A 23,543-nucleotide genomic window follows, 5' to 3' on the forward strand; every position below is an offset into this window, starting at 1 on the left:
CATTTTTCTACTCTCCTTTATAGACTCCTCAGAAGAATTATTTCACCAACTCCACTTCATTACCTTCTAGTCTCTCTTGAACCCCCTCCATTCAGGTTTTCCCTGCACCATTCCACGGTAAAGGTCATCAGTAAAGGGACTTCCCTGGCGGTCCAGTGGTTAAGACTCCGTGCTTCCACTGCAGGGGTGCAGTTTCCATCCAAAAAGTAAAAAAAAAAAAAAAAAGTCATCAGTAACCTCTGCATTGCTAAATCCAATGCTCAATTCAATTTAGTCCTCAGCTCAGAGAGATTTTTCTCCTGCCTTCCTTGTCTTGGATGCTGGCAAGGCCATCTCATCTGGTCATCTTCACTAGTTGTGAAGTCATCTTTTACTTCCTCTTCCCTCTTATCCAAGCAGTTGCTTAATCTTGTCAACCCAATAACCCAAATATCATTCTAATTTATCTTCTCCTTTCTGTCCTCACTAATCTTGTCAGAATCAGCTCCTGTCTGGATGGCAACTGCATTTTGTTTTGTTTTTTTGCCATGCCACGCGGCTGGCAGAATCTTAGTTCCTCGACCAGGGATCGAACCTGCACCCTGAGCAGTGAAAGTGTGGAGTCCTAACTACTGGACCACTAGGGAATTCCCAGCAACTGCTTTTAAGTCTGCCCCACACAGCTCCTGGAATTCTCTTGCTAAAGCCCGGATATGATCCACACCACTCTCTTCATAAACAGCTCTGTAAGTTTTTCATATGCTGTGGAATAAAGCAAAAACCCCTTAGCATAATAGTTAAGGCTTTTCATCATCTGGCACCATCCTTCCTTCATAGCTATGGATTCTGCTGCTCCTCCCAACACATCTTATATTCCAGCCACCATTACTGCATGCTTCTGCCCCTCTATCCTCACTGGTCCCACTGCCTGGAGTGTTCTTTTCTCCTTTTTTTTTTTTTTTTCCTGTTTGAGAATTCTTCTTATTAAGCACAATAAAAATCATGATGATTTCTGAAAATCTCTTATATGCCAAGTATCAAGTATTACATTAAATATTATACATGTATTATCTCATTTAATTCTCAGAAAAATGAAATAACTTCCCCAAGTTGAAACAGCTAGAAAATGGTTGATCTAGGATTTGAACTCAGTTCATGATCTAACAGTATTGATGAAGTTTTCTCTGACTCCTCATCACAATTAGTTGCTTTTTCCTCTGTGTTCCAATAGAAGGTTCTTTTTGGTTTTTGTCTTTGTTTCATTTTGTTTTGTTTTAGTTCACTACATAGAAGCAGTTTTATCACAGTGTAAACACACGGACTCTGAAGCCAGACTCCCTGAGTTTGAGTCCTGGATCTGTGGCTTGCCAGCTGTGAGATCTGGTGCCTCAGTATATTTATTTATCTTTGAAACGGGAAAGATAATAGTACCTATCTCAGGATTGTTGTGAAGATTAAATGCATCAACCAATGTAAAGGGTTTAGCACAGTGCCTGTTACATAGCACTGGCCTCATGGGAATATTCTGTCCTGTCTATGTTATATCTCCCTCACTAGACTCTGACCTCCTAGAAGAGGACAATCTTTCATTCATCCTCCAATCCTCCTGCACCCAGCACAGCAGACCTTTCACTAGATGGGTGCTCCATAAACATTTGCCAACTTGAATGTGTCAGTCTGTGGGTGTTTCTGCCAGACAGTGTGACATTTACAGGTTCATGATCTATGGTGTGCTTCAATTACCTAAGAGTCTTTTTAGAAAAAGTGGTTGCTGAAGTTGGGCAGGCCATTCAAAAGCTCTGCCCTGTTTTCAAAAATCCAGGTCATTACCACTCTGCTTCTGTGAACCGGAAGCCTTTCCCCAAGTTCCCTCACTTGTGAGGCCAAGACTTTCCTTGTGGGAAGGAGAAAAGGGACACCTGTCACAAGGTTAAGATTTCTCAGGGGCAGCTGGAGTTATTTAGTTGGAGTTTTCCCCTCCAGTGAGCAGTGACCGGGTTGAGAGCTTTGGGTTTCACTTCTAACCACCAGCACCGGGTACCTGCTTAGGATGGAGACTCCAGACCCAAAAGAGGCAACAATCACAAGGCAGGAGGCCCAGGGATTCCTGGGAGGGCGGTGGCTCAAGTTACATCACATTATTTCACTGCCTTCACACGTTTATTTATCGCCTCACTAGGCGAGGCTGCAGGAGTGAGTTGGCAGGAAGAGGCTTCAAAGGAGAGTGAAAATGGTAGAAAAGGAAATATTTGATTAGAGGTTAACATGTCCCCTGGGGCTTCTTTGATTTGGATTATTCTAAAAGTGCACAGTGTAATGATTAAGTTCCGGGGTGGGCGGCGGGGGGCGGGGGGGGAGGGGGAGTGGTCTCTGTACAGAGTTGGGGCTTTGTTTCTGATGAGTTGCAGCTGCTGTGTAAAAGGCACACTAAACCAAGCAGGCAGGGAGGAGAAAAGGAGCTCACAGGACCAGAGTGACTGTGCTAAAGTCATCATCTTCACCTAAGCCCGCACTTTCTCCTGTCCTGCACCTCAGTGAACACCTGCAAGTTGCTTTGGCTATAACTTGAAGTCAGCCTACAACCCTCTGTCTCTCTCTGTCACCAGATCCTGTCCACTTTCTCTCCTAAAGTTCTTTCAAATCCATTTCCTTCTTTCTACCTCCACTGGCACTGTCCTTGAGGGTTCAGAGCCTCATGTCTTCTCGGATTATATCTTCCTTACAGGGTTCTTGGTCTCGAGTCTTAGTCCTTCCACTCCATTCTCCATGTTACTGTCAGAAGGATTTTTCTAAACTAGCTTAAAATCCATCAGTGGCTCTCCGTGGTCTTACAGATCAAGTGCTCCCCAGAGCCTGGCTTGTGAGGTTCTTTGGGTTCTGGTCCTGCTTCTCTGACTTGTGTCCTCCATACCTGTGAGCTCCTTCACAATCCTGCTCTGCATGCAGTTCCCAGAATGTGCAGTATTTGCTCTCAAGCCTTCGGCGCTTGCTCTTCCTTCTGTCCAGAATACCTCTCTTCCTCCCCTAGTTTCTCTCTTTCTCCCTTACTCCTCCTTGGGTTGAATGAGGTTTCCCTCACCTGGGCCCCCATATCCATATTGTACCACTTATCACAAACTGTATCCAACCTCTAACTGAGCAGAGTGAATTGCTTACCAGCACGTAGCTCTAGCACACAATAGTTGCTCAGTGAAAATCTGATAAATGAATGAACTCTTTACTATTTATATTAGGGTTCAATCATAGTTCAAGGAAAGAGCCTTGAATCGCCTGGCTCTGAAAGAAGGAACCAGAACAGTTATTGCAATTATATTCTTTGTTGGGTAGAATTTCACACTTGATAAAAGGATTGTGAGGTTTTGTGTTTCTTCAAGCTAAAGTGATTTAAGCCTACTTTGAAGACCAGTTTAAAAGGCCTCTTCTCCAGACGATAAGACAGGGTACTTGTCAGCTTTGAGGCATTCCGGAATTATTCTCACCAAGCGTCTCCAGAAATGTCATACCTGCTGCTTTTAAAATGTTATTTTAAGGCCACAGTTAAACAAGTATCTCGCTCAGGAGAGGTGTGAGAGGTGGGCAAGTGAATCATGAAATGAAATCTGCCTACAGGGCTGAGAAAAGCACACACAGGAACCAATGGCAGTGAAATAAACTGGGGTAACACCAAGGAAATATATTCATTAACCCAAAGGGAGCCTACTGCATAGCAGATTTCCACTGTACATAAAGGAGACACCTTCTTTCAACATAGAGACTAAAAACTGAAATGAGGTAGTGAGCCCTCTGCCACTCCAAGTGTCCCAGTCTCTTCAACCGCTGCCGGGGCGCTGGGCGACAGACTCCGATGGAAGGGGTGCAAGGTGCAAAGGGCTGAGGCGTCTTTTGGCTCTTCCCAGGTAGATTCTTTAGAACCTTTGGATTTTTTCGAGTCCTTTGATTCTTTTGAACCTTTTGATTCTTTCAACTCTCGTTTCTAAGCGTTAAAGCGCCGCTAGGAAAAGCTGCAACAAAGATGGGAAGGAAGCTAGTGAGAGTACTCAGAGAAAAAGGGGTGAGAATTTAAGGGGTAAGCCAGAAAGAAGAAACTGAGGGAGTATAGGAGAAGCGGAGCAAACGCAGAAGGGAAACGGGGAGGAGGGAAAGAGAGCGACAGGAACCTAGACCGATGAAGAGCGTGACCAAACTCTTCCCCGAGAGGAGGAAGGCACGCCCAGAGGGAATCGGCTGCTTTAAGGACAGCCCCGCCCCTCGGCGTGACGCCGCAGCAGGACCGCCCGCGAATGGCTGCGGCCTGGAGGGCGGGATGGGGTTGCTGGGAGCGGAGGGGATCCGGCTGGCCAAGGCCTCCTGGAGCGCGGAGCCGAGGGAACGAGGTCCGGGTTTGCAGCGCTGCTGGAAGATGGCGAGAGGCTGGGACGCGCGGCTGCTCTGGCGGCCAGGGCGCGTCCCGCTGCTGCTGTGTCTGCTGTTGCTGCTGCTGCTGCGGAGCCCGGCCCGGGCAGCGCACATCAAGAAGGCGGAGGCGACGACGACGACGACGAGCGCGGGCGCCGAGGCGGTCAAGGGCCAGTTCGACCGCTACTACCACGAAGAGGAGCTGGGCTTGGCGCTGAGGGAGGCGGCGGCCGCGGGGCCCCCGGGCCTGGCCCGCCTCTTCAGCATCGGCAGCTCGGTGGAGGGCCGGCCGCTGTGGGTGCTGCGCCTCACGGCCGGCCTGGGGCCGCCGCCTTCTGACGGCGATACGGGGCCCGACGCGGCGGGGCCGCTCCTGCCCGGCCGGCCGCAGGTGAAGCTGGTGGGCAACATGCACGGCGACGAGACCGTCTCGCGCCAGGTGCTCGTCTACCTGGCCCGCGAGCTGGCGGCTGGCTACCGCCGTGGGGACCTGCGCCTGGTCCGCCTGCTCAACACCACTGATGTGTACGTGCTGCCCAGCCTCAACCCCGACGGCTTCGAGCGCGCCCGCGAGGGCGACTGCGGCTTCAGCGACAGCGGCCCTCCGGGGGCCAGCGGCCGCGACAACAGCCGTGGCCGCGACCTGAACCGCAGCTTTCCGGACCAGTTCAGCACCGGTGAGCCCCCGTCCCTGGACGACGTGCCCGAGGTGCGCGCCCTGATCGAGTGGATCCGCAGGAACAAGTGAGTGTCGTCCTCCCTCTACCGCCGCCGCCTCCCCCACGCACCCTCCCCATCCAAGTGAGCCTCCAGAGCAGAGGCTGGGTCCGGCACTCAGTAAGCGCTCAAACGGTGCTCTCAGGCCTAAGGGACGGGGGTAGTGAGGGCGGAGAGCGACACCCCGTAACAGGGACAGGGCCCAGGCCGCTTAGCCTCCTGTCCGGCTCATTGTCCGAGAAGCGCTGCCTAGAGGCTGTCATTTGTTCAAAGGATGCAGAGAGCGCTGTTTGGCTGGAGGGGAGACTCTTCTAGCATTCTGGCCCCTGTTCTCACAGGATCGTAGAATATGAGCGACGGAAGAGACATTAAGGATGACCTAGGTCAGCTCACTTATTTTATACATAAACTGACAAGATTGCGATTATCTTATTACTACAGGCACTGTGCTAAGCCCTTTCCGTGGACTGCATGATCTCAGTTTATGCTGGCCACAACCTGATGAGACAGACAGCATTAACATCCCTGTTCTGTAGCTGGGACTTCAACTCACGCATTTAGTCAGTGCTCTTAACAGGCATGGAGGGAGACTGTAGCCTAGAAATGACAGATGACACTCCTGGGGTCTTCTTCTTGGTTATTTAACAGAAACTGGTTCTCTTCCCGTCTTTACCTCTGACTCAGCTACGGAGCATATAGATATGGCTGGCTGGAGAACTTGTACAGATCTGGAACCTTCATCTGTAAGCAGCTTCATTTTAGACTCTGAAGGGTTTCTGCTGCCACTTGTGCACATTATTAGTGGGCCAGGGCCAAATGGCTAATTGTCACAATTAATAGACACCTTAAGTATTAGTAACTGCTCTGTGAGATTTAAAAACTTAAAGGAAGCACGAGGACCTGAAGAAATTGGTGTATAACAAGAAAATATTATAAATATATATATGGTGTGTTTATGTACCCAGTTAAACCTTACAGGAATTGTTCCTACTGGCAAAATGTGTGTGGGCTGCAATAAGATGGGTCATCTCTGTGGAGAAGGTAGAACTTGAACTGAGTCTTGAGAGATGGGTAGGATTTTCAGCAAAAAGGTGGAGGAGCAGAATAAAGGAAGAAGGAACTTATTCCAGATGGAATAAAATCTGAAGTGACCATGCACCTCTTCCTTTTGTCAAGCATCGGCTTTGCCAGCATATCCCCATTTTTGTGTCTTCATAAGGCTTGTGAAGCAATTAATCTTTCCATCCTGATTAGAAGAAGATATCTGAGTGATAGATAAGATACAAGCAATAATGAACAAAGAAGTTTCCCTGTAGGACTTGGAATCATCTCTTCTACAAGGTTCAGCACATATAGCAGACCTTGAAAAATTCATGGCCATTATGACAATTCTAGATTCTTTTTATCTCCTACCTTTCACTTTACTCCTTCTGAGATCCCTTGTAGGTATTAATTTCACGTGCTTTCTGGGAAGATTTTTCCTTTAAAGATAGTGGTGTTGGGACTTCCCTGGTGGCGCAGTGGTTAAGAATCTGCCTGCAAATGCAGGGGACACGGGTTGGAGCCCTGGTCCGGGAAGATCCCACACGTCGCAAAGCAACTAAGCCCGCAAGCCACGACTGCTGAGCCTGCGTGCCACAACTTCTGAAGCACACGCGCCTAGAGCCCGGGCTCCGCAACAAGAGAAGCCGCGGCAATGAGAAGCCCGCACACTGCAATGAAGAGTAGCCCCAGCTCGCCGCAACTAGAGAAAGCCCAAGTGTAACAATGAAGACCCAACACAGCCATAAATAAATAAATAAATTTAAATAAAATAAAAAATAAAGATAATGGTGTCAGGACCTCTGAACATTTACATAAGAAGTGTGACTTTAACATACAGCTTATTGTCAGAAGCTGTGAAGGCCAGGGCCTTTCTGAGATGATATATCAAATTCACTGTTTGCATTGCTTAAAGGACACGTTTAAGAAGCCCCATCATGACCTTTGCAGGGATGTAAATTCTGTGAGTAGATTTTTCTATTCAGTATTACTTCTGCTGTGACCAGAAATAAAAATGAGCTTTGTCTTGGTGCAAGTCACCTTGAGACTATACTGAAAGCTTTAAATTTTAAATCTAGGACCAAAAATGTGCTCTTTGGATAACTCTTTCATATCACCAGTATTTAATGATTAAAGTTATGGTCTGGGCTGGCTAGTTCAATGATAGGAGCTTGTGAAGATTTTAAAAGCTCATCTGTGTCAGTTGGTATTACAAAGAAAGTGGCTCTATTTTGTGGCTATGGACTACCCTAATCATATCCGCCCTCTTTTCAAATGTAACTCTAATCAGAAGGGAAAGTAGGTGAGTGTATAGGGTGAAAAGTACATCCTTCCATCCTCAATCATAAATAACTCAAGATGCATATTATTTAATGATTAATCAGTAACAAGGGACATTGATATGTGAATAAAGTAAAAAAACAAGCACATACACGATTTGAGATTGATTCCTAAATATATAGAGTCAGCTTTATGGATAGGAAATTCTAAAACCACAGACATCCGTCTCGACAGGGAAATTACCTTTTTCAATGTATTTCGTGAAATAAATCATTTGAATAATTTCTTGATATCCTAATCACCCAGCTGTATTAGAAATAGATTTTTGTTGTTGTTTTGGATACATAACAATTTAAGACTCATTACCTCCTGCTTAGGAAAGTGGAGTTTATTTTCTTTGTTTCACTTTATACTTCATCCAATCCGTGATTTTGTACTACTGATAGTTGACTCATCTGCTCAAGAAAATATACAAGATTTTAACTCCATCATTAAAATAAAGATTTTATAGTTTACTTCACCCTCATATTTTTGGCACAGTTCTTTAATTAAATATACCTGCTTAGACTTTAATAGGAGATTAGCATGTAAATGATTTTTTGGGTATGTTTGTGAAAAGAATGATCATATTGTTGGGGTAGGTGTATAGCTACAATTTCCTGAAACCTTTAGAATTTAGTTTATCAGACATCAAGTTTTCTTAATTTTTTAAAGTTATTTACAGGGTTATCTGGGGACCATAATAAAGTTAACTTGGAGATTGACTTTTTAATATCTACAGACTCTTCTTTATAATTTTTATGATATATTTACCAGTTACTTTAAATCTTATGCAAGGAATGATATATGATATTGAAGTCAAGTGTGAGAAATACTTAAGAGAATTGATTTGATTGGAAACCATAAAATACCCTTCAAATAAAATTGGATCGATATACAAAGTTGGTTTGACAAAGACTAAAAGAAATAATTTTACGACCACTATAATAGATATCACTTTCTTTTGAAATCGCTCTTACCAGAGTGGCATTGGTGCTTTTAAAACTATGTGAGTAGGGTAAGGAAAATCTAATAATTTAATTTTATCACTCAAGTAGATTGCAAATATTTCATTGTTCTAAAAGTATTTGGTTAGGCCATTTTAACAGTATTTCTGAGAAGTGTTAGAAGAAATGTCAAACAAAGTGAAAAACAGCATTTAATAGAGAATCTTGGAATTTAAAATTTTAATTGAACACGTATAAAGTAACATGCTTCACTTATTTAGAATATTCAGTTACCTTTTTTTTTTTTCCCACTAGACTGTGAATGCCATGAGGGCATTTTTGTATTTGTTTCTTCACTAATACATACCTTAGTGCCTAGAACATTTGGCTTATAGTTGACACTCAAGAAAATTTGTTGCTCAGTTGATTGTCTGAGCTGGGCCAGCCTTCTTGTAACTTTCCCCAAGTCAGTGTGGGGTGGTGGGGAAGTACTTAAATTATTTTAGGCATAGAAACCAAAAAGTAAATTGTTAATAACTTGCTATGGAGGAGGGATGGGTAAATTGGAGTTAGAATAGATGCTTAGTTTTTGTTTCTGTTACATTGTAGCATTGCAACTGGTGAGTAGAATGATAGTCTGTAAGGCAGTGATTCCCTAAGCAGGATGCTAGATGTCTCCAAAGGAATGAACATTTGTTGCGCAGGGGCTATAAAGCAGTCACTGTGCTGGAAGATAATTGTACATGTATTATCGTATTTAATTCTTGTAACAACCCTGGGAGGCAGGTAGCATTAATCCCCATTTTACAGATGAGAGAGAAACTGGGGTTCAATGGATTTAGAGGCAGCAACTTCTGATCATGTTACTGGTGAGTGACATGTCTGCAAAACCAAATGTTCTTACCCATATTTGCCTGGTTTTAAAGCCTGTGCTATTGCCGCTATACCAAATGGCATTCCCCTCTGGTATCTAGAACTGTGCTAATTTTAATTATATAAAACTAGTCTTCTTTCATAGTCTATTCTGGTGTTTAATCCCTGTCTTTATCAGCTAAATTCTGTCTTCTGATGAATAGATTCTGTGTTACAAGTAATTTTCATTGTTTGACCTCCTCTGGGAGGTACTGATCATACTTAACCTTTCAAATTAAACATATCATAGACTTAATTTTCTTTCAAACATATAGAAAGAAATGTTATAAATCAACCCCCTTTAGAATTACTGTAGGTCAGTTTATTTCAGCCACAAAAAGGCAGAAGCAAAAAATCTAATTTTGAGTGCAAAGAGAAAAGTGTTTAATCTCCACTCATAGTAATGGTTTGAACTGTTACCTGAGTGAAAAATGTATAAATAGGACTTCGGCATGTTTTTGCCTTTACCTTTTACCATAAAAGGCATTCTTCAGTATTTCTATATCTAAATTTGACCAAATTGTAAATGGGTTCGCTTAAAAGTATCAATAAAAATGCAAAAAGTTTAAAATGTTTCTTTTATAGAAACAGCCTTGTCTCCATGTCAGTTTATTTTTTAATGGTCCAACCAGGAACCTTGCACCTAGAAAGAGAGCTGCTTTTACAGTGATGCAATGTGCTGTATTGTTCTTATCTGAAAGCAGCTCAGGTCTTTCCCCACCCCTGAATTTTCTCAACTATGGCTTCTCTCCTGAAAATGTGAATTTAGTGTACTGTGAAAATGGAATGAGGCAAAGCACATCCTGTTTTAAATTAGACTCCCTATCTTAAAAATTCTCTCTGGACAGTAATATAAAAAGCATGAAACTTATTAACCTAACTCGTATATTCAACAAATATTTATTTATGCCAGCCATGCTTTCTATGAAATTAACACAATATGAAGTACAAGAATTAGATTGAACTCTATGAACTCTATGAAATTGTCATTTTTGTAGGTCAAAACATGGTTGAATAGTGGCAAGTTCATATTGTTCAACTTAATACATGATTTTACAGTCCCCTGAATAAGACATCTCCTGAAACATTAATTTACACTGTGTTATTCAGCTATTTTTTTCAGTGATGGGGAAATTATTTAAAGTTATTTGAAGTTAACTTGGACTGTAAAAACTTTGGAATTTATTGAGTTAATAATACTTTCTTTCCATTTTCTTTTTTTAAATTGTTGTTAGTTTGTTTTAACAGCTGATACAGTTGTCTTCTAGGTGTCAAGAAGAATATCTAAGTTCATTTATGAAAGATGTAGAATTTTAAAATACATGTTTTCTGTGCCCTTTAAAAAGTGATATGTGATTTGGTTATGTTTTCAAAGGTTTGTGCTTTCTGGAAATCTGCATGGTGGCTCAGTGGTAGCAAGCTATCCTTTTGATGATTCTCCAGAACATAAGGCTACTGGAATCTATAGCAAAACCTCAGATGATGAAGTATTTAAATACTTGGCAAAAGCCTATGCTTCAAACCACCCCATAATGAAAACTGGTGCCCCTCATTGTCCTGGAGATGAAGATGAGACTTTCAAAGATGGGATCACAAATGGTGCGCATTGGTATGATGTGGAAGGTATGTAAAGCCCTGAATATGCTATATTTCCCCCTGTGTTCATTTAGCATTCCTAAGTATACTCTGGTAGAAAGAGGAAATTTTGAGGAATTCTGATTTTTTTTTTTTGGCCGTGCTGCACAGCACGTGGGATCTTAGTTCCCTGACCAGGGATCAAACCTGTGCCCCCTGCATTGGAAATGCAGAGTCTTAACCACTGGACCACTGGGGAAGTCTGAATTCTGATTTTTTTAATCTTTTTTTTTTAATTTTGAAAATTTCAAACCCACAGTAAAATTGAAAGGAAACTACATGAATACCTGTATATCCTTCATTTAAATTCACCGTTATCTTACCCCAAATGTTCCCCCTCCTAACCCCTCTCACGTGTATGCACATGTGCGCGCGCACACACACACACACACACACACTTTTGCCAAATGATCCAAAAGTAGGTTGCAAATTTTATGACACTTCACCTGTAAATACCTCCCAAGTATGTATTTCCTAAGTACAAGGACATTCTCTTGCATAACCCATGTACCATTATTGTAACTGAGAAATAAACAGTAATTCAGTACTATCATCTCACATGCTGTTCATAACTCAAAATTCCTCTATAATCCCCCAAATATCTTTTATAGCTCCTTTTTTTCCAGATCAGATGCAGTCAAGGTTCCAGCATTGCATTTGGCTCTTGTGTTTTTTTTAGTTTCCCCCATCTTGAACAGTCATATCAGCAGTCTCTTTTCTTAATGATGGTGAAACTTCTGAAGTGTTCAGGCCAGTTGTCCTACAGAACGTCCCATATTCTAGATTTGCTGCTTTCTTCCTGATAAGATTATCAGGTCAAAATTTCCAGCAAGATCATTATATCAATCACATTGGGAGGCACATAAAGTGAGGCTGCAAGTGGCCAAGTTGGACATCTTGGTTAATGTGATGACCACCACTTCTCTCCATTTTACATAAAGGCACATTTCCCCTTTGTATTTTAATATGTGGGATGATTGTAGAATGCTGTTTTTTAAAAATTGTGGTTGAAAAATACATATATATCATAAAATTTGACATTTTAACCATTTTAAAATGTAGAATTAAGTGGTATTAATTATATTCACAATGTTGTACGTCTGTATCACTACCATCTACTTACAAAACTTAAAAAATACCAGACAGAAACTTCGTAACCATTAAGCAAAAACTCCCTATTCCCCACTCATTTCCCACCGTCCCCCCCCCACCCAGCCACTGGTAACTTCTAATCTCCTTTTTATCTCTGTGAATTTGCCTATTCTAGATATTTCATATAACTAGAGTTAATATATTTGTCCTTCTACATCTGGCTCATTTCACTTAGCATAACGTTTTCAGGGTTCATCCATTTAGCAGCATGTATCAGAACTTCATTTCTTTTTATGGCTGAGAAGTATTCCATTGTATGTATATACTACATTTCATTTATCCAGTCATCCGTTGTTTCCACCTTTTGGCTACTATGAATAATGCTGCTATGAATGTTGGTGTACAAGTATCTACTTGAGTCCTTGTTTTCAAATCTTTTCAAATACTCAGGAGTGGAATTGCTGGGTCATATGGTAATTCTGTATTTAGCTTTTTACACAGTGGCTGTACTACTTTACGTATCCACCAGCAATTTCTCGTGGAATGCTATGTTTATGTTAAAGTAAGCTTGAATTGTTTACCTTTTCTTTTAAATGTTATAAAAACAGCTATTGTTCTTTTTAAACTTTTGGTATCCTTTGAATAATGACTTTTTCATTTTTATGCCCAGGCTTAGACAATTTAATTAAGAGTAATCAGAAGGAACAAGTCAATCTATGGAAAAGTCATCAGTATAAACTTTTTTCTCTTCTTCGAATCTGCCCACGATGAATGCCTTAGGTTTCCCCTTACCTTTTTATTGGCAGTTAATCACATTATAAAGTATGTTACGACGTTTCTCTTGATGTGCCTTCATATAAATATTTGAATAACTCTGACTTTTTATGTCAAGCCAAGTGTACACAAATTGGGTGCTAAGTTTGAGGACTTGATACTTTCTAGAGTCTTCTTATTCCCATATAGTTTCTACCAGTGTTTCTTATATATAACTAGTGATTTGAACTATTTAGAAAGGACTTTGAAATATTTAGAAGCCAAACTTTCTGCCCGGAACAATTAGAGGTGGTTTGAAAACCATTAAAAAATTTTAAAGATAAGGGACGTACTTTAATGTTTAATCTCATTTCAATCTTTAGCAAATATATTTCTATTTTTTCTTTCTTTCTTTTTTTTTTTTTTTTCGTGGGATCTTAGTTCCCCAACCAGGGATTGAACTTACGCCGTCCGCAGTGAAAGCACAGAGTTTTAGCCACTGGATTACCAGGGAATTCCCTTTAGCAAGTATATTTAATAAAACCTGATTTCATGAACTAGTGGTTTTGTGATGTAATCAAGTTGCTTCATTATTTGAGATACTATTTAAAATAATGGACTAAAAAATAATTAAATTTTCATTTTTGGAGAAAGTTGTAAAAGGTTAGAAAGTAGTTTCTAATTGACAAATAATTAAGGAAGGTAAATATATGTTATACTATTTAAAAAGTGAGTGTGCTTCCTTCACAGTAAGATTATTTAGTTAAACCAGGCAATGGGTTTTTCTGAGTCTTCAGGCATCTAAAGGAGCTAAATTTTGCTGTTGCCATTATTATTGTTTTTATGAGCATCTACTTCTCTCCTGTTTTAGCTGGATGGTCAGACATATTTTATTTCTACAATAGGTAGCTTATATCTCTTACTGCCTTAGCAATATTGAGCAGTTTTGGTAGTTTCTTTTGTGTGTGTGTTTTAATAGCTTTATCAAGGTATAATGGACATACAATAAACTGGACACATTTAAAGTGTACAGTTTCATAAGTTTCAACAAATATGTGCACCCATGAAACATAAGTATTAAGTTTCAGTAGTTTCAACTGGGTAAATTCATTGTTTGTCTTATACTGGACTGCGATAAGATGTTGTGAAACCTTGTGACTAGGCATATATTCAGACCCGGATGTCCTGGAGTAACTTGACTGACATTTATGTGATGTATTTAGAAATTCTAACTCAAAGAAGTATAGACTTTCAGAGCTGAAAATGAATATATTGATCTAGTCCAACCCTTTTGCTTTATAGGAAATTAAGGCCTTAGAGAAGAAATAACTGGTGCGGAATCATTTATTAACCTAGCAAATATTTACTGAGCACCTGCCACATCCCATACACTATATTAAGTGATGGGGTACAGTGTGAGCAAAACAGAAACAATTCCTGCTCTCGGGAATCAGATAGTGTATTAGTAGTGGGGGATGTGAGGTAATTTGGCCCCCACCACCTTCACCTTCATTGCCAGGGTTGATTCAGCATATCTAGCTGCCTACGTGGGTGGCCTTGCTTCTCTCAACATGTCTCTCAAACCTCGGGATCCATCTAGGGAATGACTGTCCTAATAAGGCCTGTGAACAGTCGTGCTCCTCTGCTAAAGCCTGTTATTGTGAGAGCCTAAGCTGAACTTATTCACGGGGCAGGCCTTCTTCTATTTTTTTTTTTTTAACCACAATGTGCTGATTTGTATGCCTTTTGTTTACCATTCTTTATTATTTTCTTTCTTCATGGTTTTGAAGACATTATAAAAATCATCTGATGGTTTAATATGTTTATTCCAAAGCAAACCTAATGAAACTGAATTATAGTTTCAGTCAACTTTTAAGAATTGCCCTCTTTCAACTTACAGAAATTTTTAAAAGGGCAAGTAACCACCTAGAAAGAGAAGAGATCTATGAAATGTGACCAGATAACATATCTGTAACTAATTCAGGTTTTTTGGTGCGACTTTAAACTCCTTTGATCGTGTGGGCAGCCATTCTCTGCATAAAGTGGAGGTCATACTGAGTAGCACTAATGTGCTCTTAAATACTGAGGTATATTTGTCTTTAAGTAGATTGCTGACAGAAAGGAAAGAGGCTGGGGAAAATAATTACCAAACTGTTTTGAACAGCATAAAAGTTTAGATTTGGTCCAAAAATGGACTGAAAAGCTTATTCTTGTGCAGCATTTTCTGTGTCATTAAATAGGGCATTATGTCATAATTCTTATGACACCAGGAAATTGGAATCTATATAAAATAAAAAAGAATCAAATGGATGGTACAGAACTGACGAAATATAAGACAAATCCATAAATACAGTAGGAGATTTTAAACATGCCTTTCTCAGTAATCGTTAGATCATGAAGACAAAAATATCAGTAAGGACACAGAGGATTTAAATAACATAAACCAATCTGACCTAATGAACATGTACAAAATACTGTCCTCATATCTAATTTTCCTGCAGAGTCTGTTTACTAATCCAAAGTGTATATGATAAGTGATTTACCATTGGTCACGCTTAAGGTAGATGTGTCTAGTTCTATTAGTGCTTGTGTTCATTTTTGTTTTAAAAATTACATATTAAAAGCAAACTAGCAAACACACTTAAAGCATTCTTATATCTTTGCTTGTTTCACATTTTAATTGGAGCAAGTCTAAACTTTTCACAGTCTGACTCAAGCCTACATTTCTAGTCTTCTCTCCTTCTTTTCACCTACCACTGAATGCCTTGTCCTTCCTGCAAAATGTGAACCTTCACATACTGGGCTATTCTCTGTCTGGAATGCTTTTCTCCAGTTCAGCTGTAACCTTCTCTGAAAACCTCCCCTGTAGTAACTGTCACTCTTACCTTCCTAGAACATTTTGTTTAACATCAGTGTAATGCTTATCTACTTATGTTGTTAGTTTTTTGTGTCTCCTGCTAGAGTGTGAATTCCTTGATAAGGACAGTGTGGTGCTATGCATTTTGTAGTTATCTTTATACAAAATGTATTGGCAGGGAAAGGGTCCTACAGGAAGTGAGACTAGGGAGGTTTTTACGGTTATTTGGAGTAAGGTCTTTTTTTGGAGATATGGGCTTTATCTAGAGGGATGCCATGGGAATGAAAAGGGAGTATGAGATATATAAGAAATTGTGCAAGAAGAGTTGCAGAATTGACCTTCAGTTAGATAGTAGAACAGAGAGTCAAGGCAAAGGAAGACTTAATTAAAGATATAACTTGGAGATTTTGAGCGTGGATAAGTAAGAATGATAATGGAAATGGGGAAAAAAACTAATTAGAAAGGGTGTGTTTGTGTTTTCTCTTTAGATGTGAGAGGAGTGAAAATTGGAGGTGAGGTGGTACTGGATGTACTAGTTATAAATACTTGATGTACAGTTCGAGATAGGCTCTGGAGCTTGGGAAAGAGGTCAAGATTATAAAGAGATTTAGGCATTATGAGATATGTGGAAAGCATATGGCAGTGTGCCTGATTTTGAAAATTGAATTGATATTGTTTCCTAGCATCACTTAATTGCTTGGAGCCAGAAATTCAACTAGGGGGAAAAGAAAAAAATATATATATATATATGAACAGATGGGTGCTTTTTCATCTCCAAAAGTGAATGTACTTCTGGCATTTTGTACTGGGATGTTTTCTTTAAGGAATATCAACAGTTTAGATATTCTCAGCCTGTTCATATTTTAAGAATACTATTGATAATCAAATGTGCATTAATAAAGGGCTTTTGGTTTTATCTGATCTTGTACATTAAGGAGCTACTTGGATCTTTCTTCCTTTCTCTCTTTCTCTCTTTTATCTGAGTGCCACCTCATTTAAAAGGAAAGCAAAAACTTAAAATGATAATCAAACAGAATTTTTTCTTCTGCTTGAGTCATAAGTTTGTTTGTTTTAGTAAACTGAAGTATAGCCTCATGTAAAAATCTAACCTTTAGGAGCAGTGTGCTTGTATATTTTGTAATGTAATAGTAGACTTTCTTCAAGGTTGAGAACCAAACACTGTTTTAGGATATGGCCCCTAAATCTTCAGATCCAAAGTCTAAAAATTAGATGTGCTTTTTTTTTTTTTTAAATACAGGTGGTAGAAAATAGGAAAGTACTTAAAAATAACAACAACAACAACAACAACAACAGAGGAAAATACAGTTCAAAGACCTGCGAGAGAGAGTGTTGACCAAGTTAGACAAAACTGAAAACAGATGCAAGACTGTGTAATGTAGTTTAACTTTGTAGAATCATATCATTAGCAAATATATATTCAGTGGGAGTGGTGAAGGAAATAGATTTTTATAAGATAAGTTGTTCAGAATATGAAGACCAAGTTCAGTTAAGATTTGGTGAAAGCAAACTTGAATTTAAAGACCAGGAATATGGGAAAAATTCTTTCAAGGGCAATCTCTGTTTTTTCCATTCATTTAATGCAGATCTTCCACTTAAAAATTTTTATGACCATCATACTCATTAGCTTTTAAAAATATCTCAAGGGGTACAAAATTATCATTTAATAACCCACTTATTTATAAATAAATTGTTCACAAAAGTCAAAGTTGTGAGAGCTTTGCAGTATCCCTTGAAGTAGTTTTTTTTTTTTTTTATTCCACCACATTCTTTTTTTTTTAACATCTTTATTGGAGATAAATGGTGTGTTAGTTTCTGCTGTATGACAAAGTGAATCAGCTATACGTATACATATATCCCCATATCTCCTGCCTCTTGTATCTCCTTCCCACCCTCCCTATCCCACCCCTCTAGGTGGTCACAGAGCACCGAGCTGATCTCCCTGTTTTATGCAGCTGCTTCTCACTTGCTATCTATTTTACATTTGGTAGTGTATATGTGTCCATGCCACTCTCTCAGTTCATCCCAGCTTGAAGTAGTTTTATTAAAGAAATAACAGTAAGCTCCAAATTTAAATATAGAATAGAAATTGCCTATCTATATTCCTGCATGCTAAAATGCTTTTCCTAATGAAAAAAAATACATGGCATTTTTTTTTCTGTAAAAGGTTTATGGGGTTCTTGTGTCATACAGTTTGATACTTTATAGGTGGCCTACTGAAGCAAGTTAAAAAAAAAAACTTGCTATGTTCAAGTCTTAACACTGTAACATTGGTTATATTTTTTTTCCATTGACTTTCTGCATGAGGCATAAGAGTGAGTTGTTAGTGCACCATCTTTGAATGAATGGTTGAATTTATTTAAATACCCTCCACCTCCTTAAAGCTAGATCTCTCTAGTGAAAACAGTAATAGGGATTGGTTCCATGATAAAGATGAATTGAGTATCTTCAAGCATATGAAGATTAGTTGTGAGACACATGGATTGAAGGAGTTGAATGGGTATGAATAGATCCTTTGATCAGAAGATTTAGCCACCCATAACAATGAGTATTGATCACAATTTGTTGTAGTGCTGGACAGATTCCTAGTGATTACACTTTTAGTCTTATTCTTTAATATGGGTAAAGGAATGAAAACATCATAGCTTTCACAATACATTGCATTCAATATTTTCTGAGTATAGAAAAATTAGATTGGTAGGTAGGCTTAAAAACAAAATGTATACCTTTCGTCTTCCTTTGCCAGTTTCCCTTGGGAGTAGAGGAAGTAGTATAAATCAGTGGTTTTCAAGCTGGGTATGTATGGGGAGGAGGAAGAGACCAGTTAGTTTGGATAACTTTAAGGAAATAAATTTCCAGATCTTCCATGCCTGAGAAAGATACTGGCTGCTGAGATTCAATCTCATATCCTCTTCTTCCACTTGACTGAAGATAGGCCTATTTTTTTCTATCCATCTGAATCACACTATGATATGTTAACTCAGAGTTTTACAAAGTGCACCAAAAACAAAAGGGACAATTTGGTGATTACTTTAATGGTATCATAAAAGCATCACTGAAACGTCTCATGAAAAGATATATTTTCAGTAATTATTACCTGTTAGGTTTATTATTTATTGAAATTGATAATAAAACTATGCCTTTATTGATAAATTGTATACCAGTAGTTATTGTCATATTCAATCTATAAAGATTTTTTTTGATGTGGACCATTTTTAAAGTCTGTATTGCATTTGTTACAGTATTGATTCTGTTTTATGTTTTGGTTTTTTGTCCTCGGGGCATGTGAGATCTTAGTTAGCTCCCCGACCAGGTATTGAACCCATACCCCCTGCATTGGAAGGTGAAGTCTTAATCACTGGACTGCCAGGGAAGTCCCAATAATTCAATCTAGAAGACAAAAATTTAATAGGGCATTAATGTCATTGGAAATTAAGAGAAATTTGAATATGCATACATACATATTATTATAGATTGAAGTATTATAGGATGATCAATGAAGGACTTTCAAGCATAAAAGTATATCCCATTTGAAGCAGCAGCATAGCATAGGGAGATCGGCTTGGTGCTTTGCAATGACCTAGAGGGGTGGGATAGGGAGGATGGGAGGGAGGCTCAAGAGGGAGGGGATATGGGGACACGTGTATTCATATGGCTGATACGCATTGTTGTGCTACACAAACTAACACAGTATTGCAAAGCAATTATACTCCCAATAAAGATCTATTAAAAAAAAAGTATGTCCCATTTGAATAACAATCTGTGGAGCAAGTGGAATGGAAATAAAAGTTCAAGTTTCTTTTGCAAAAGAAAGCTATAAAATTCCTCCTGTTGAAGAAGAATGTTCATGCAAGTTTTAAACGATGATTCTAGTAATCAAATCTCTGTAGTATTTTTATTTATTTGAATCTACCTAAAATAACAATGTAAAGGCTTTATTTAAAAAATAAAAATTTATATTGTGCAAGAAATTACATTGTTACTATTTAAATTTAAAATCAAAACTTTTAGGTACCAACTTTAAAATGTGTGAACTGTTGCATAATTTTTCAAGATTATTTTCCTATGAATAAAAAAGTTCAAAGGTCATTGGTTTAGATAGCCCAGTAAGAGACTAATGGATTTTAGAGGCTTGATTATTTATGATTGTTAATGAGTAATGTTATTGCTTTGAGGTATGCCTATGGTGAATGTTTCATTCCCAAAATTAAAATTTTCTTTGACTGGATAATGTTCTGAAATCAGACATTTTATCCTTTAGTCTATGTTGAGCCACATAACATATCAGCTTAAAAAATAAACAGATGTATTAACTGAATCTGGTAGTAGCTGCAGCTGTCAGAAATGTCAGGCCTATCTGCAGATCAGTGTTCTCTGTGACAGTGAACTCTAGCTTTAGCTTTGCATAAGTAGGTTTTCTGTTAAGAAAAAAATCAAGACAACGGATCTGGACCAGCTACTTAGCTAAGATTACTTATTATACAGTCTTTGACATTTAGTATTGGAAAAATAATGTAAAGTTTAATACAGATGGCAAATAATGCCTATTTGTGGCATCTTGAAAAAAAATCTTAAATTATTCATAACTCAGTTAATATCCCCATTTGTTTCCAGTTTTTTAGATGATTTTTAAAAGTAATTTTTAAACTAAAACTTGAAGTTGGTGAATAAAGACTTTTTTGATATTCTGAAGTTAGGATAGCTTTATCATTTTTGTCTTGCAAACTAAAAGTTAGTTTGCTACTCTTCTGACATTGATTGACTCCTACGATTTCAAAAGAGGTAGATTAAGGTGTATATCATGGCTAACTAATTGCCTTCTGGGACTGGCTCATTATTATAGACTCAGAGGAAATGTGCTTTATTTTTATGAGATTTCATTGAGAGAAGGATATTTTGTGTGTATCTTTCTGTTACTGATTTCTGTGTAATTCCATCATGTCAAAGAACATACTTTGTATAATTTCAGTTCTTTTAAATCTTTTATCTTTGTTTTATGACCCAGGATATGGTCTGTCTTGGTAAATATTCCACATGTACTTGAAAAGAATGTGTATTCTGCTGTGGTTGGGTAGGATCTACTATAAATGTCATTTAGATCTAGTTAAGTGATGCTGTTTTTCGATTCTTGTCTAGCCTTTGCTGATTTTCTGTCTACTTTTTCTGTTGATTACTGAGAGAGGAATACTGAAGTCTGCAACTATAATTGTGGATTTATTCATTTCTTCTTTTAGTACTATCAGTTTTTGTATCATGTGTTTTGAAGTTCTTTTGTTAGGTGCCACATTTAGGATTGTTATATTGTCTTGGTGAATTGACTCTTTTAACATTATGTACTATCCCTCTTTATACCTGGCACTTTTCCTTGCTCTGAATTCTACTTTATATGATATTAATACTTGATTTGTGTTTGCATGGTATATTTTTTCCATTCTTTTAACATACTATACCATTATATTTAAAGTGAGCATATATTGTGGTTGGGACTTGTTTTTTAATTCAATTTGACAATTTCTTTTAGTTGGTGCATTTGCACCATTTATATTGAATATAATTGTTGATATGTTTGGTTTAAGGTCTACCTTTTTATTATTTTTCTGTTTGTCCCTCTGTTTTTTATTCCATTGCTTCCTCTTTCCTGTCTTCTGTTGTATTGTTTGGATGTTTATCATATCATTTTAACTGTAGTATTTTAACTATATCTCTTCGTAAAGTTTGTTTTGGTAGTTGCTCTGGGAATTACAATATACATACTTAACTTTTGACAGTTCTACCTAGAAGTAATATTTTACCACCTCAAGAAGAACGTACAAATCGTACCACCACACCCTTTACCCTCCCCGACTTTATGTGGCAGTTTTATTATATGTATATTTTTTATATACGTACCTTAAAACCCCCACCAGTGTTATGATTTTTGCTTTCAACTGATATACATATTTTTGAAAACTTAAAAGAAGAAAAAAAGTTTATTATATTTACCCAGATATTTACCATTTCTGTTTTTTCATTCCTGAAGTTCCAAGTTTTTCTCTGCTATCATTTCTCTTCTACCTGAAGAACTTCCTTTAACATTTCTTTTAAAGGAAGTCTGCTTGTGGTGGATCCTTTTTGCTTTCCTTCACTGAGAATATCTATTTCTGCCTTTGTTCCTGAAGGATATTTTCCCTGGATATAAAACTCTAGGTTCTGGGTTGACTATTCTTTTTCTTTTTTTTTTTAAATTGTTTTGTGCCATTGCCTTCTGGCCTTCATGGCTTCTGACGAGAAATTCACAGTCATTTAAATTGTTTCCCTATATAAATGTATCATTTTTCTCTGACTACTTTCAAGATTTTTTCCTTTGTCTTTGTATTTCAGTAGTTTGACAAGAAGGATCTAGGCATGAACTTCTTTGAGATTTGCTGAGCTTTTGAAGTATAAGTTTATGTCTTTTGCCAAATTTGGGAAGTTTTCAGCCATTATTTCCTCAACACTTTTTTTTTCAGCGTAGCACTCTTTTCTCTCTCCTTTTGAGACTCCAGTGGCAAGAATATTAGACTTTTTGGTGTGTCCCTAAAACTCTGTTCTTTTTCTTTTTCCTCTGTATTCAGATTAGGTAATTTCTATTTATCTTCAAGTTAACCCTCTTTATCTTTGTCAGTTCCATTCTTCTGTTGAACTCATCCAGTAAACTTAAAATTTTTGTTTATATTTTTTACTTCTGAACTTTCTATTTTGTTCTTTTTTACGTCTTCTGTTTGTTTCTTTTATTTCATTTCAAGAATGTTTAATCTTACTTCCTTAAAGCATGGCTATAATAATTACTTTAAGGTTAGTCTGATAATTCCAACATCTGGGTAATCTTGGGGTTGGTATGTATTGATTATTTTTTCCTTGCAAGTTGTTGACATTTGACTAGTTCTTTAAATATCAAATAACTTTGGATTATATTCTGAACATTTTGAATCTTAGGTTATAAAATCTGAGTCTTATTTAAACCCTATAAAAATGGTAACTTTTTGTTTATTTGTTCTGACAGTGAATGACCCACTATCAGACTTGTTCCGTTGTGAGTTTTGACTCGCCTTTTTTAGGCTGTGATTCCAATGTCAGTTCAGTTTTCAAAACCTTTACACTGCCTGTTCAGATCTGTCCTATGTGAGCACCACCCAGGGAGCAGTCTGAGACCTGGTCAGTGGTCTGTTCTGTAGATCAATTCCCAATGCTTTTGGTATGTTGTTTAGGGTCAGACCCTTACATGTGCAATTCATAGTTGAGCCCAGGAGTTCATAGAAACTTTATAGAATCCCTTTTTTGAGCTCTCTTCTGTCTGCAGTCTCATAATCTCTGGCTTCCAAGGTCTCCCAAAATAGATCATGAATAAAAACATCATAGGGTGTCAACTGTCATTAGTTGTCAGGGAAATACAGATTGAAACCACAATGAGATACCACTACACACCCACCAGGATGCTTAAAATTTAAAAAGGCTGACCAGTTGCTTGAGCAGCTTGTTAGTTAAGGTTGCAGAGCAACTGGAACATTCATACCTTGATGGGGGGAATGTGAAATGGTACAGACACTTTGGAAAACAGTTTGACAGTTTCTTATGAAGTTAAATTTACACTTACCACATGATGCAACCATGCTTCTCCTAGGTATTTACCCAAAAGACATGAAAAAATATGTCGACACTAAGACTTAGGCACAGTTTTATTCATAATCGCCCAAAGCCGAAACCAAGTCAAATACCTGCCACATAGTGAATGGATAAACAAATTGTACTATATCCATACAATGGAATATATAATAATAAAAAGGAGAATTTGTATATATAACAATATGAATGAATATCAGAAGTGTTAGGCTAAGTGCAAGAAGCCTGATACAAAAGAC

The 23,543-nt window shown here is 38.2% G+C and overlaps 1 protein-coding gene across 1 annotated transcript in view; it reads left to right on the top strand.

Moving 5' to 3' along the window:
- The first annotated feature begins 4,279 nt into the window (after nucleotides 1-4,279).
- Nucleotides 4,280-23,543, top strand: part of CPD (carboxypeptidase D) — a 60,398-nt gene continuing 41,134 nt past the window's right edge. Inside the window, exons 1-2 of the mRNA XM_081217979.1 lie at nucleotides 4,280-5,118; nucleotides 10,687-10,934. Of these exons, the coding sequence (XP_081074105.1) occupies nucleotides 4,283-5,118; nucleotides 10,687-10,934 (1,084 nt within the window). The 5' untranslated portion in view covers nucleotides 4,280-4,282. The remainder of the gene's footprint in view (nucleotides 5,119-10,686; nucleotides 10,935-23,543) is intronic.

The sequence above is a fragment of the Mesoplodon bidens genome, assembly GCF_964165515.1.
Source record: "Mesoplodon bidens genome assembly, chromosome: 19".
NCBI lineage: Eukaryota > Metazoa > Chordata > Mammalia > Artiodactyla > Ziphiidae > Mesoplodon > Mesoplodon bidens.